The 13,466-nt window shown below is 46.6% G+C and overlaps 1 protein-coding gene across 1 annotated transcript; it reads left to right on the top strand.

Annotated features, from left to right (window-relative positions):
* The first annotated feature begins 3,242 nt into the window (after positions 1–3,242).
* On the top strand, positions 3,243–7,592 carry LOC123060173 (translation initiation factor IF-2). Its single transcript, XM_044482754.1, has 4 exons — positions 3,243–3,623; positions 4,483–4,606; positions 4,991–6,298; positions 6,883–7,592. The coding sequence occupies exons 1-4, from the start codon at positions 3,577–3,579 to the stop codon at positions 7,315–7,317; spliced, it is 1,914 nt and encodes a 637-aa protein (XP_044338689.1). The 5' UTR covers positions 3,243–3,576; the 3' UTR covers positions 7,318–7,592.
* The last annotated feature ends 5,874 nt before the right edge of the window (positions 7,593–13,466 follow it).

Here is a 13,466-nt window from a genome sequence, read left to right as displayed (position 1 = left end):
ACAGCAACAAGTACTCGCCGGAGAGGATGTGCATCTATCCAAGTAATTCCAGGGGAGCCGAGCAACCCGGGTACGATCTCATCTCATCCCGCGCTTTGGATCGAGCGACGACGTACCTCGAAAGCAAGGTGGATGCACGTGCACGCTCTAGGGTCTCTCGTTCATGAGCTGAGCTGCAGGCGCATGTTGCCGGCATTTGACTACACGATTTGTCAGAAGAGGGACTTTGACAGGCTGCCGGCTGCCTCACTCACACTTATTACATATCCATACCGTCGCCTCGAGTTGAGAATGATCATCTTTTTCCTTGGCAAACGGAATGAATGATTATCGTCTCATCTCATCTCATCGGGCAGCAAATCATCCACCGACCAGACAGGCCAGCTGATTATTCTGATCCCCACCACCAGCACATGCCACGTACAGTATCTTAACTAGAGCCTTATCGGCATCTATCGCAGTGGCCGCAGCGGACCCTAATTGGCCACGGTCCCACATGCCAGCAACATTATTTTTCTTTCTGGAGTTTCATTAACCTTCATTAAACATGTTTTTTCATGAAACATGGTTGTGAGGATGAAATTGATTACTCTCTCCTTCCATCTATATAGGGCCTAATGCGTTTTTCGAGGCTAACTTTAACCAAATATTAGACCAATAATATATGACATGCAACTTACACAAAGCACACCGTTAAATTCGTGTGTGAAAGGAGCTTTCAGTGATATAATTTTCACATTGTGCATGTCATGTACTATTAATCTTATCAATAGTCAAAGGCAGTCTTAAAAAACGTATTAGTCCCTATATAGATGGAAGGAGGGAGTAGGATGTTCGGGTCAAAACAAATTGATTAGGATGATTTTCTATCAGAACCGTAATTTCTTTTGACATACCATGATATATTTATACTCCCTCCGTTCCCAAATACTTGTCTTTCTAGGCATTTCAAATGGACACAATATACAGATGTATGTAGACATATTTTAGAGTGTAGATTCGTTCATTTTGCTTCATATGTAGTCACTTGTTGAAATCTCTAGAAAGACAAATATTTGAGAACGAAGGGAGTAGTAGCGAATTGTACATGACAGAGATACATGAGCTGACTACAATGATTACAAAATAAAGTCTAAAAGAAACAAGCAAATCTTCGAGATCTTCAAACTCTTTCTTCTTCCATGCCACAAGGTTTACTTTTCTGAAGGTAGCCACAGAAAAATAATAAAGGTATCAAACAATGCCAAGGTTGGGATGCCTGTAAATACCGACGAGGGTTCTCGGTTATAATTTGAACCGCAATGCCAAGGCTGGATGCATGCACGCAATCATTAAAGTAATCAACCAACATCGGCAAGAGCATCAACACCGGTATTTCAGGGACAAAAACAGAACAGCCATGTCGACATCGATGGGAGACGAGAGTACGAATCACCATTATCGAGGATGTAGCGGCCGAGGCAGATATTGCGAGGACAACCATCCTCGCGGCAACCATGAGAAGAAATCCAAAACCGATCTGGTGAAGCAAGATCTGAAGGACCATACCAAGAAAAATTTAATGTTTCGACACCAGCATTGACGTCGGGAAGGAGATCTCGTCGTCGAACGAAGGGCAACGATTACTTATTGTAGATAGTTCCATCTTCAAAGAAGAAGAAGACTACCAAAACCCTAAACCAATCTAATGAAAACACTACTATTACGAAGAACTCCACTCATAGATCGGGTTCCCCACCCCTCCCAACTCCAGCGAGGTGGACCGGAGGAGGGGGAACCTATCTATGGTGGAGGCGGCGGCTAGGTTTTTCCAAGCTTCTGATGTCTTACAAGGGATACAAACCGACACAACTTTCACTCCACTATCCAAGTAATTTGATTGTAAGAGATATTTGACTCCGAACATAATTTGATTTGAATCCAAGTATGGTTGTTAGGAGCAGATGCCCTTACAAACACACTCTTATATAAATTGAAAAATATATCTAAGTCCTTGGGAGTGTCAATACAACTGAGACAAGCTTGCAGAAGAAAATGCTAGAGCCGGAGAACCAAATCTTGGGACATGCCATACTCCACACGCCTTCGCTGATTAGAATGGTACCAACCAAACCAAGGTGGGGCAGGGACCTTATTCCACGTCGTCGCCAACGTCTTGCCAACGCAGCTTGAAGATAAAACCCAAAAGTGCGTAATCGTAGCACCACCGGTCGAAAAGCACTAGGTCCCCGCCACTCTACATGTCGGAGCGGCAAATAGAGGGAGAGGGGGAGGGGGCATGGTGTCATGGGGAAAGCGATAGATTATCCACCGCCTTGCCTAGGTCGCCGGAGCAGAGGAAAATAAAAACACTTGGGACACCTCCACAAGTATAACGGAAAATAAAGAGACATATAGTAAGAGAAATTGTACTAACATTAATTTTGTTGTTGTCACACTATTGAGGATTTTGGCTCCCAGGCTCCATGAAGCCCAAAAATTCCAAATTAATAATCAAATGTCACTTTTTTAAAGTTTTGTTTAGAGAAAAAATATGGCATGTTGATGTTTACCACATTGCAGTAATTTTTTATGATGAAATGCGTTTTCATCTGATTTAAAAAAAGGTAAAATCATATATGATGAATTAGTGGATGTGTCAGAAATACATGATTTTTTTGCGTGTAGCTCACATTAAAACGTATTTCATTATGAAACTTTACTAAATGTAGTATACATCATCATATACTTATTGTTTTTTAGAACATAAAAAGCGTGAATTTCAATTATTGCATTATTTTAAAAATTGGGTGGGCGGCATTAGCAATTCCGCTATCGCACAGGTTTTACTTACGGAAATAGTAATGGGCGAACATTCGTCAAGGGGAAACTGCCAGCGAACACGCCCTAGTTGCCACACGATCTTGATCGGTGCAGTTTTGGATGATTTTTAACACGCAAAGTTAAACAAATGCCATGTCAGTTTTGCAACCAAAAAAAAAAGCCATCCAGGTTCTCCGAATGCGTTGAAAACTGCGTGATGAACGTTCACAGATGCCATTTCCTATGGCGAACGTCCGCCGGATATGGCCATCCTTTATTTACGGCCCCGCAACAGCCCCGCAAGCCTCCCGCCGGGCCCCAACGCGCCATCGTCGGAGGGACAGGGTGGCGAAACCTTTACGGCTAAACAAAACAAAGCTTTCCCAGCGCAGAGCCCCAGAGAGAGAGAGAGAGAGAGCTCACGCTCACGCACCCCCCCTCCCTCCGGCCCCCACCATCTCCTCCCCGCGATCCCGCACAGCTCATCTCACCGCATCGCGCATCCTCCTCCCTCGAGGGGAAAAGCGACAGAGCCGCACCCACGCCACACACGAGAGCCACCACTCGGCCAGCGAGCACACCACACGCACAGGAGCGACGAGAGAGGACCGGCATTGGCTCCAATCGAAGCTTCCCGATCCAGATCCGACCCCGCGGGCCCGTCCCCGGCCGCCCAGCCGGATCCCCGTCGGCGCTGCGGCGGCATCGGTTTGGCCAGTGCTCCGGTGACCCCTTGTGCGGGGCGGAAAGGGGTTCGCCGCGGGGCGGTCTGAGATGGAGGACCTGCTGGACGCCGAGATCGGCAAGAACGACTACGACTGGTGAGCGTCGCTCCCACGAATCCTTTTCTTATTCATTAATTTCCCGGGTTTCTGGGAGGCGAATCACCCGTCTGTGTGTCATCTTAAAAGCTGGAATTGAGTGATTAATGCAGCGTGCTTATGAAGGCTGTTGAACATTTTTTTTCTGCACTGCCTTCAGTCGGCTGTATTTTGGGTCGATTTGTACCTGACCCCCGTACTTTTTTGCCTCGGTAAGCTTGATTTTGGGGTGCCATGTGTGCTCTGTTCCGCAGAGAGGGTACCAAAAATACGTCAGATTTTCATTTGTGGGCTGTCTGCTTCACTAGTGGCTGCGGTGGATGTTGGATGTAATCCTTTTAAGGCCAAGTTTGGGATCTCATTATTTGGCTTCAGTACATACATACTCAATTTGTAGACCATAGAAAGAAACAAATAAACACTGTGGGTGGAGCGGAATGTATACCTAATAGACCTTTATTATCTGGATCCAGTTTATTCTCTATATGGGAAAGGAAAATTATAATGTTGGTGACATGAGACTAAGACGCGTGTGAGGTGACCAGGTCAATTTGGAGGCATTAGCATGACATTCTGCAAATGAAGAGAATATAATTTTAGTGCTTCTCCCACATAATCATATGTGCACATTTGTGAGCTTTAGTAGCGAAGAGTGATCATTGATTTGTTTTCTGTTATTGCAGTGTGCTATTCAGTAGTACCTCTGTTCACTACTGAAGGACGTTTTGGCAGTTCAATATAAACTACCAAAATGTCCTACATTAGTGAACAGAGGGTGTACTTGTTTGTTTCCTCTTGTTAATGCATGTCAGCATGTGTTTCTACTCTTATGTAACATGTTTTGTGATGCACTCCTCAGGCTTCTTACACCGCCTGGGACGCCCCGTGTTCCTGCTCTGGAGGTTGCTCAGAAAATACCATCCTCAAATATATTGCCTAAGCGCACCCTCACTAGATCTTCCTCAACTACAAGAGCATCAAGGGTACGTAGAATGTGCTATCTGTGTGGAAAATAATCATAATAAATATGCCACTGCTTGAAGATTTTCGTTTGTAAACTAGTCCAGGACATGTTTTTCTGCGCAAATGATTTCAGTAAATTCTAGGAACCATGCTCTGTACTATTGGAATTCGGTAATATGGTGATCGGCCTCACCTAATTTTTCTAAGTTGCATTGCACGTATTTAGAATCAGAGAACATGATTGAATGTATCTTCTGGAGACATGCATGTATGGTAAACAATTGTTATCTAGTCTAGACGCACTCTTTTGAATTGCCTGGTTTCTTGGAATGGATTATTTTCTCATCTAAATTCTGTCAACCATAATCATAGCTTTCTAATGGCAATAAGCATTGCATGTGCAGCTTTCGGTGTCTCAAACAGAGAATGGACATTCTGCAGTTCCCACTAGACCAGCAAGAAGTAACTCTGTAACCCGCCCTTCTATCCAATCAACTCTCATGTCAAGCAATAACAGGACATCAGTTCTCAGCGCAAGTATTTCATCTGTCAGTTCAAGACCTACAACCCCAAGTAGGCGAAGCAGCACCATTGCTGCGCCAAAACAATTGGTGCCAGCTTCACGTCCAGTTCCAGCAAGGTCATCTACTCCTGTTAAACCTCGTCCATCTACACCATCCAAAACTCGCCCGTCTACTCCTGTGAAAACTCATCAAGCAACATCTAACTCTGCAACTGACGCAGCTGCTGGCAGGACCACAGCCACCCAAAGTTCAAGGCCATCGACTCCAAATTCTCGGTCTCGAATTATGTTGAATTCCTCTTCAGGTTCTATTCCTGCAATGAGCCGCCCAAGTCCATCCGTAGGTATCATTCCTGCAACGAGCCGCCCAGGCGCTTCCTCAAGTAATGGTCATGGGACAAGCCATCCCACCTCATTGTCTTCTGGTACAGTTCCTTCAGTCAGTCGCTCCAGCTCACGATCATCTACACCTACACGTCAGCCTGCAGTGCGTTCATCGACCCCAGCTATGGGCCGTTCGCCTTCTTTTGGACGCACTTCTAGTAGCAATAGCTTGACGACATCTATGAACCGACCTGCAGCTAGTAGTGGCCGAAGTTCAGCACCGTCATCAGCTCCATCATCCCGTCCAAGTTCCCCAGGTCCACGACCCCGAGCTCCAGTGCGCTCACATGACATTCCTTCATCGGCTCCAGCATCTCGTCCAAGTTCCCCAGGTGCACGACCCCGAGCTCCAGTGCGGCCACATGATACCCCTTCATCAGCTCCTTCATCTCGTCCAAGCTCCCCAAGTCCACGACCCCGAGCTCCGGTGCGGCCACTTGATATCCCTGATTTCCCAAATGAAACACCACCAAACCTAAGGACAAAGCTACCTGAGCGACCACTATCTGCTGGTAGATCACGCCCTGGAATGGCTTCAGGAATAAGATCAAACCCACATGCTGAACAGTTAGCTGCCTCGGCTCCTGCAAAAAAGCTCTCCGTGCCTGCTGCAAGTCGTAATAAGTTTTCAGATCCACCATCAAAGGCGCCTTCTCGCTCCAATGGACACCAAAATAGGCAGTCTGAAAGGCCCGTTGTTGACAGTCAAGCTACTAGGACTGCACGGACTGGTGCAGTTGCAGGCGATAATGGATTCGGGAGGACAATTTCAAAGAATTCACTTGACATGGCAATCAAGCACATGGTATGTTTCTTATTGTATTCACATCATAATAAATAACATCCTGTGTCTTAGTTTATGTTGCATTACGGTTTTGTTACTGACTGAATTCCTTAAAAAAACATTCTTCACATCTTAGCATCTGTCAAGTTTTTTTTTTCCTTTTAGCATTTAAGTTACAGTGGTGAAGTAGTCATATCTGAGCCTCTTTATGCAACATTACAAGGCCAATATATTTTGATTTTCAAGGTGGAAAAGTCATCGCTGCAAGTGAATTAGTCATATGGTCCAGAATACGGACCGGAGTTGAAAAGTTGACTATTTCACATCTGAGTAGCAAAGTCATCTTTTAGTGATGTAAAATTGAAAATACACATAAGCATTGCTGGGAAACTGCATTAAGCATGTGGTGTGTACCAAAATCATGTAATACCAACATTCCAGATAAACCAGAGTTGGTAAACTGCATTTTGCATTTGAATATCCTGTCAGGTAAAGTGAAACTCAAAAAATGTTATTGACTGGCTCCTTGTTAGATCTATTTCAAGCCTTTGATTGTTTTATTCTGTTGAAGAAGCTAATCACACCAGTGTACTTCCTTTTGATAGGACATTCGGCAGAACTTGGGTGGCATCCGTGGCGCATCCCTGTTTCCCCACAGCATCCGCTCGAGCGCCGGCAAGGCCCGCCCGGTCCGAATGTCTGACCCCGGGCATCCCACCTCGAACGGTGACCACCGGCACTACGCCGACAACGGCAGCACCAACGGGCACTTCTTCTCGGGCGACTCGTACGGGGCCCTGTCGCGCAACGGAGGCAGCTCGACGGACTCGCCGGATCGGGGAAGCTTCGGGACCAAGGAGACGTCCCTGAGCGAGCTGGACATCTACGGGAGCTCGCGGTACGAGGCGATGCTGCTGCGCGGGGAGGACGTGAGGAACACGAGCTGGCTGCACGGCGGGTTCGACGACGACAAGCCCGACCAGAGCCCCCTGTTCGACCACCGGTTCGAGCCGCTCCCGGAGCCCTTCAGCCCCTTCTGACGCCGACGGCCGCCTCCCTGCCTCTGTATGTAAAGTCTGTCCCCGGTGATCACCTGATTCCCCACGTTCCTTCGTGTTGTGTTGCAAGATGTGTAGTATGTATGCCCTTGTTGGGCCGAAATGGATAGGGCTCCGGGTTTGTGTAACTCAATTTGTTGTTGCCTAGAGGCCGGAGAGTTGGTTTTTCTTCACAGAAGATTGTTGTTGTACTGAAAATCGAAAAAGTACAGATAGATACTTGATGAACAGTAAAGAGCATTTGTGAGTTGTTGTAATCATGTGTGACGACGACGACGTCGACGTTGGACCATCTCACGCAGCCGCTGCACTCCCAATCGACGCCTCTTGATCACACAAGTCGGAAGCGTAGTCTGGTTAACCAGAGCCGTAAACAATCCCATCCTGATGGTAGATGCTGCTGGTGGAGGAGAGAAGGATGGTTGGCGGTAGCAGCAGCAGCGGCGGCGGGTGGCACTGGCAGAGTGCTCATGCCGTGCGCAGAGCGCTATGCTGGCCGGATCCGGCCGCGGCAAGTGGCCCACGAGGAGCCTGTCTGCGCGGTCCCGCGAGACCGGACGGCCCCGGCACGGCAAGGCAACGGGTGGCGTGCATCCGCCGCGCCTCGCGCCCGCTGTCGCGTGGGCGCCGGCGCCCTGGACCGGACCGGGCTGCCGTGCAGCACCGGTTTCTGTGGCGAGTCGCAACGGGGACGAGTGAGACAAGGGTGGTCGCTCTCCGAAGGCAACCCACGCCCAACCGCTCTCGGTGTCAGTCAGGGAGCCTGACTGCTTCACGCACAATACTTGTGGTGTGTGTGTGTGTGTGTGTGTGTGTGACTTTTCACTTTCTTCCTCGGGTGCTTTGACCTTTTGATCTCCAGGCATCTACGGGCCAGAGGAACCGCGACCTGACCATGGGCCATGGTGTCTTTGCATGACCATGGGCCATGGTGTCTTTGCATCGATCGAGGTAACTAGAGATGTAAAGTACTCCTTCCGTCCCAAAATTCTTGTCTTAGTTAATGTCTGGTTGTAGAAAACTTGAAGCTGATCTTATTTAAAATACATCAACCGCGTGTGTTACCATGATTGTCTCTTCTCGACGGTGTCCGGGAAGTGAACACGGTGTTGGAGTAATGCTTAACGTAGGTTGTTTTAGGATCACTTCTTGATCATAGTTGATCGACCGTGTTTTTGCCTTCTCTTCTCGCTCTCATTTGCGTATGTTAGCCACCATATATGCTAGTCGCTTGCTGCAGCTCCACCTCATACCTTTTACCTTACCTATAAGCTTAAATAGTCTTGATCGCGAGGGTGTGAGATTGCTGAGTCCCCGTGACTCACAGATACTTCCAAAACCAGTTTGCAGGTGCCGATGATACCGTGCAGGTGACGCAACCAAGCTCAAGGAGGAGCTCGTTGAAGACCTTATCCTTTGTGTTGTTTCGTTCTAGTTGATCAGTAGTGGAGCCCAGTTGGGGTCGATCGGGGATCTGTGTAGCTTTTGGGGTAGTCTTCTTTTATTTTGGTTCCGTAGTCGGACCTTGATTGTATTTGGATGATGTAATGCTTTATTCATATAATTGTGTGAAGTGGCGATTGTAAGTCAACTATGTATCTCTTTCCCTTATGTATTACATGGGTACTGTGAAGATTACCTCACTTGCGACATTGCTTTCAATGCGGTTATGCCTCTAAGTCGTGCTTCGACACGTGGGAGATATAGCCGCATCGAGGGTGTTACAAGTTGGTAATCAGAGCCTTCCCCGACCTTAGGAGCCCCCTGCTTGATCGAATCGCTGGCGTTATTGAGTCTAGAAATGTTTTGAGTCTTTTAGGATTATATATATCGGAGAGTTAGAAATTCTTTTTACTCCTCAGTCCCTTCGTCGCTCTGGTGAGGCATCCTAACGTAGAGTTTTGACTCTTTTCTCCTCAAATTTCACTAAAAAAAATTTAGGATCACGCGGGTATCTTGGAATCGTTCTGATGGTTTTGTGATGAGAACATTGTTCTTCGTGCCTCCTGTCATTTAGGGGTTGTGGCAGTGTCCGGGAGTTGAGCTCCGAGGTGTTGTCGTCACAATTTTATCGTTGCAGTTCTGGAATACCTGAGTTTAGTTTCGCCGACATCGAAAATCTCTTCTATGCAGTTGTTGGTGAGATAACCTCGACGCCACCTAGTACTGGGGCGGGAGTTTGGGAGTATTGCCATAACTCGTATAACAGATGCTTTTCGAAGGTTGAGGTAGATGATTTCCGAAGGTTTCTTGGTTATGTGTTGAAGGATGGATACAGCTGGATGTAGGATTTGTTAGTTTTGGGTGAGATATTATGCTTTCCCTATATCCCCAACACCTGATTGCATAACCGAAAAATTTCGGGAGTTTATAAGTGGGAATTCAAGTAGCTCGTAGGATGTCTTTCTCACAAATGTATGATATGAAATTGGGGTTCGACGTCTAGTGGTCCGCCTATTCACGGTTGGTTTTACAGTGGTCTCATTGTGTCTTAAAGAGTCCTTGGCTATGCCGACTTGGGGACGCTTCGTATGTCATGTACACTGCCTTGTACATGATGGTGCTGTACGATCGAGCCCGTGTAGGCCCCACCACAAAAACTTCGGACGAAATCTCTATCATATATTTGTTCCGGCTTATTCCGCAAGTCAATCCTTTGTTTTTGTTTTTGAGTTGTGGTATTCGAGTTGCTTCGAAGTCAAATGTTGATTCCATCCCTTGTCTAAGCGGTGTTCCCATACTCCGATGTGAATACTAATCCTTCGTGATAATCGAGATTGTCATGTTAATCCTTTTCACCGTGTGTTTCTCTTCAAGTGGATCCGATCACTTCAACATTCGCAAGATCAATTATCAGTTCTTCTCAACGTTGTCTGTTTCATCCATCCTCAAGTTGTCTTTGTTTTTCCCGCCCTCCCACCCTTATTTCTTCAAGGACTCAGATTTCTTATTCAAGTATCCTTTTATTGATGGGAAGCCTCTCCTTTCTTTCCGTCAATGTTCTTATCCGGTGATTCGGAAGAAGATTCTAACGGAGCTTCTAGTTTATCATTCTTCGTTCTCTTTTCTTCTACGGTGGATCCAATTCAAGCTTTTGGTGTGATCATATCCTTTAACTCGTTTCAATGTTTTTTCATACTGGTGCACCTTATTCAGTTCTTAGCTGGGCATGGATGAGCTGGGATTATATGGAGGTGTAGCGACGACCCTCGCGAGTGGAATTTTCTCTAGCGGGGGGGGGGGGGGGGTCCTTGGCCTCTCTCAACATCGGGATCCGACTAGCAATGAGTCGTCAACTAGTAGCAAGGTTGTTAAGTAACGGTTCGACCACAAGTATGCATTCTCTTCGGGTGAAACCCACGATCTCGCCACTTCAAGTAGATGAGGCATCGTCGACACACGTGCGTCATGACCTTATTGAATGTGTTGGCTCTAGCTTTGTTTCAAGGATTAAAATATCATGTTTGACTTTTGATTGAACCTGTCACATTAATGCAGTGCGATAATTTCTTCTTGAAAGTTTTATTCAGGCGTGAGGTAATTACACAAAACCACCACATTTGGGGCCGGTGCAAGAACTTGCCACCATATTTGGAGAAAAATCCCATGGCACCACCATTTTTAGGCATGCGAGGTAATAAATTGCACCAATTCACGAATTAGCTCATGAAAGCGGCCACGCTGACTGGTGGGTCCTGGATGTTGGGCCGACGTGGAGCGCGGTGAGGGCAGGCGGTACACGGCCGCTAGGTTAGACCTCGAGGTGTTGGTGCGGCTGCTAGGCGTCATCCGCCTGCTAATCTCTCAATTAGCATCCCGCAAGACAGCCGTTGGATTTAATTATACGCTGTCGTCGGATTCAAGCCATGTGTAAACCCTCCCGACAAGATCCCGTTGTCCTTCCCAGCGTTTCTGCAACGGTTTCGTGGAAGCAAAATCCCCACCTCCTCTGCAGCTCCTCTGCACCCGCCCGAGGCCAGGGCGAGGAGGAGATCCACGCCGCCGACGCCGCCTTACCTCTACCACAACCGCCGCCAACACCGCACCGGCTCTACCACCGCCGCAACCGACGCAACATCGCCTCTACCTCGCCGCCGTCGACGCAGCAACGCCCCCGTACACCTTCCAGCGCCATGGCAGCACACCACATAGTTCGATCTATGCTGTCGGCCGCCATGGATCAAAGCTCCGGTGCTCCATCGAGCAGCAGGCAAGCCAGATCGGCTCCGATTCTCGCCGGCGAGCCGATTCGCCGGTCTACAGCTGCAAGGGAGCTCTGCAATCCTCCTGTGTTCTCTGCTGAAGCATCCCGGGCAAGGTCCTCAGAAGCTTGGGTAAGTTGCAAGCTCCTTGCAGGCATGAAGCATCATGTTGTTTTTGATTCTGCCATGTTCATAATTTTGTGTCTCTCTGATCACTGTCCTCAGAAAAAATGCAGAATCAATTGCAGCATGTCTCCTTATGTTAACTGAAACTATGTACAAATAAACCCCTTTCCAATTTCAGCTTAATAACTGCTCTAGCAATGTGCAGGGTGATGTCAACTGAAACCTGTGTATACTTGCCCTTACACTTTCACCATTTTTTAAAAAAATGCAGCAAAAAAAATGTTCAGGAGGAAGTCAACTGAAACCCATGTATAATTTGCTCCTTGCAGTTTCAGTTTAAGATTTGCAAAAAACAAAAAATGTGCAACATGTGTGGTGAATGCTCCTAACAAAGTACAAAATGAAAGCTGAAAAAATTCCTCAATATGAGCTTATTTTTAAGGCTAATGCTGCATATCTTGTTACAAAAATATGAAGCACTGGTTCTATTTGACTATGTTGCATGCTTTAAGCAGTAATCCTGTTGGACAGAGTTCATACACTAGAAAAAATGTTAGATAGAAGATGTTGCATCTATTAGGAAAAATCAATTTGTATTACAAAACCGGAAAATCAACTTGATTACTTTGCTTGTAGCACTGTGATCATGGTAGTAGAAGATATGGAAGCATTTTATTTAGTATTGTGAGGTCAAAACATAGAAGCACTAGTTTCCTGCATGTTATACCCTTTTTTACTGACATTGTGATAACTTTTTTCTGCAACAACAAACATAGGCTGCTGGTGCTGGAGGTGATGATGATGAGAGCTACATCATGGGGCAAATTTCTGTTGCGAATGGAGTTAGTATGGAAGGGATGATTAATGCTGGTGATGTCCAACAAGTTATGGATGATGCAGATGATGATGCAATATCATCGCAACCACTTGTTCCATATGTGGGCATGACCTTTGATTCAGTTGATGACGCAAGACAATTCTACAACGCATATGCTTTCAGGCATGGGTTTGGAATCAGAACATCTGCTTCAAAAAATAGCCAGGCCAGAGGACCCACAAAGCTAATTAGCAGGACTTTCACGTGTGTTCATGCACGACCTGGTGGAAGCAAAAGTGAATCTGATAGCACTACAGATAGTATTGCAACAGAGTCAAGCAACAATAGCAAACGCCCTGGACTTTGGATGAACATGGCAGACACAAGAAAAAGGAATAGGTTGCAACGTCACGATTGCAAGGCTCACATGATCATTGGACTCCGAGATAACCGATGGACTGTCACGTGCTTTACAGAAGACCATACACATGCTCTGATGCAACAGGAAGAGAAGGTTAGGTTTTACCGGTCTCATCGAAAGATCCCACGAGAAGACCTCCAAATGATAAGGACGTTGCATGAACGCAACTTGTCAACCTCAGATTGCATGGGAATCCTAGGAGATTGTCACGGAGGTGATCAGAGGCGCCTTGGTTATGTCAAAAGGGATGTTTCAAATGCACGGTCTGAGATGCGGCAAACCATGGCGTTTCAGGACATGGCCATGACAATTGAATACTTTGAGAGGCGGCAAGCTGAAAGCCCACAGTTCTTCTATGCAACACAAGTGAATAAGGAGACAAATGCGGTAGAAGCATTGTTTTGGGTGGATGGAAGGACAAGAGCACTATACCCAAAGTACAAGGACTGTGTCTTTTTTGATACAACCTTTTGCACAAACAAATACAACATGCCTTTTGCTCCGATCGTTGGCATCAACAACCATCTTCAGACTATTGTCCTAGGCCGTGCATTGCTTCCAAATG

This window comes from Triticum aestivum, chromosome 1A, assembly GCF_018294505.1.
Source record: "Triticum aestivum cultivar Chinese Spring chromosome 1A, IWGSC CS RefSeq v2.1, whole genome shotgun sequence".
NCBI lineage: Eukaryota > Viridiplantae > Streptophyta > Magnoliopsida > Poales > Poaceae > Triticum > Triticum aestivum.
The sequence above is the reverse complement of the archived record's forward strand: the minus strand, read 5'-3'. Positions and strand labels throughout refer to the sequence as shown.

Excerpts from the sequence above, each read along its gene's own strand:
- LOC123060173 (XM_044482754.1), top strand. The coding sequence starts at position 3,577 with ATGGAGGACCTGCTGGACGCCGAGATCGGCAAGAACGACTACGACTG. Across the intron at positions 3,624-4,482 it reads GGCAAGAACGACTACGACTG|GCTTCTTACACCGCCTGGGA; the intron begins GTGAGCGTCGCT and ends TGCACTCCTCAG. Across the intron at positions 4,607-4,990 it reads CAACTACAAGAGCATCAAGG|CTTTCGGTGTCTCAAACAGA; the intron begins GTACGTAGAATG and ends TTGCATGTGCAG.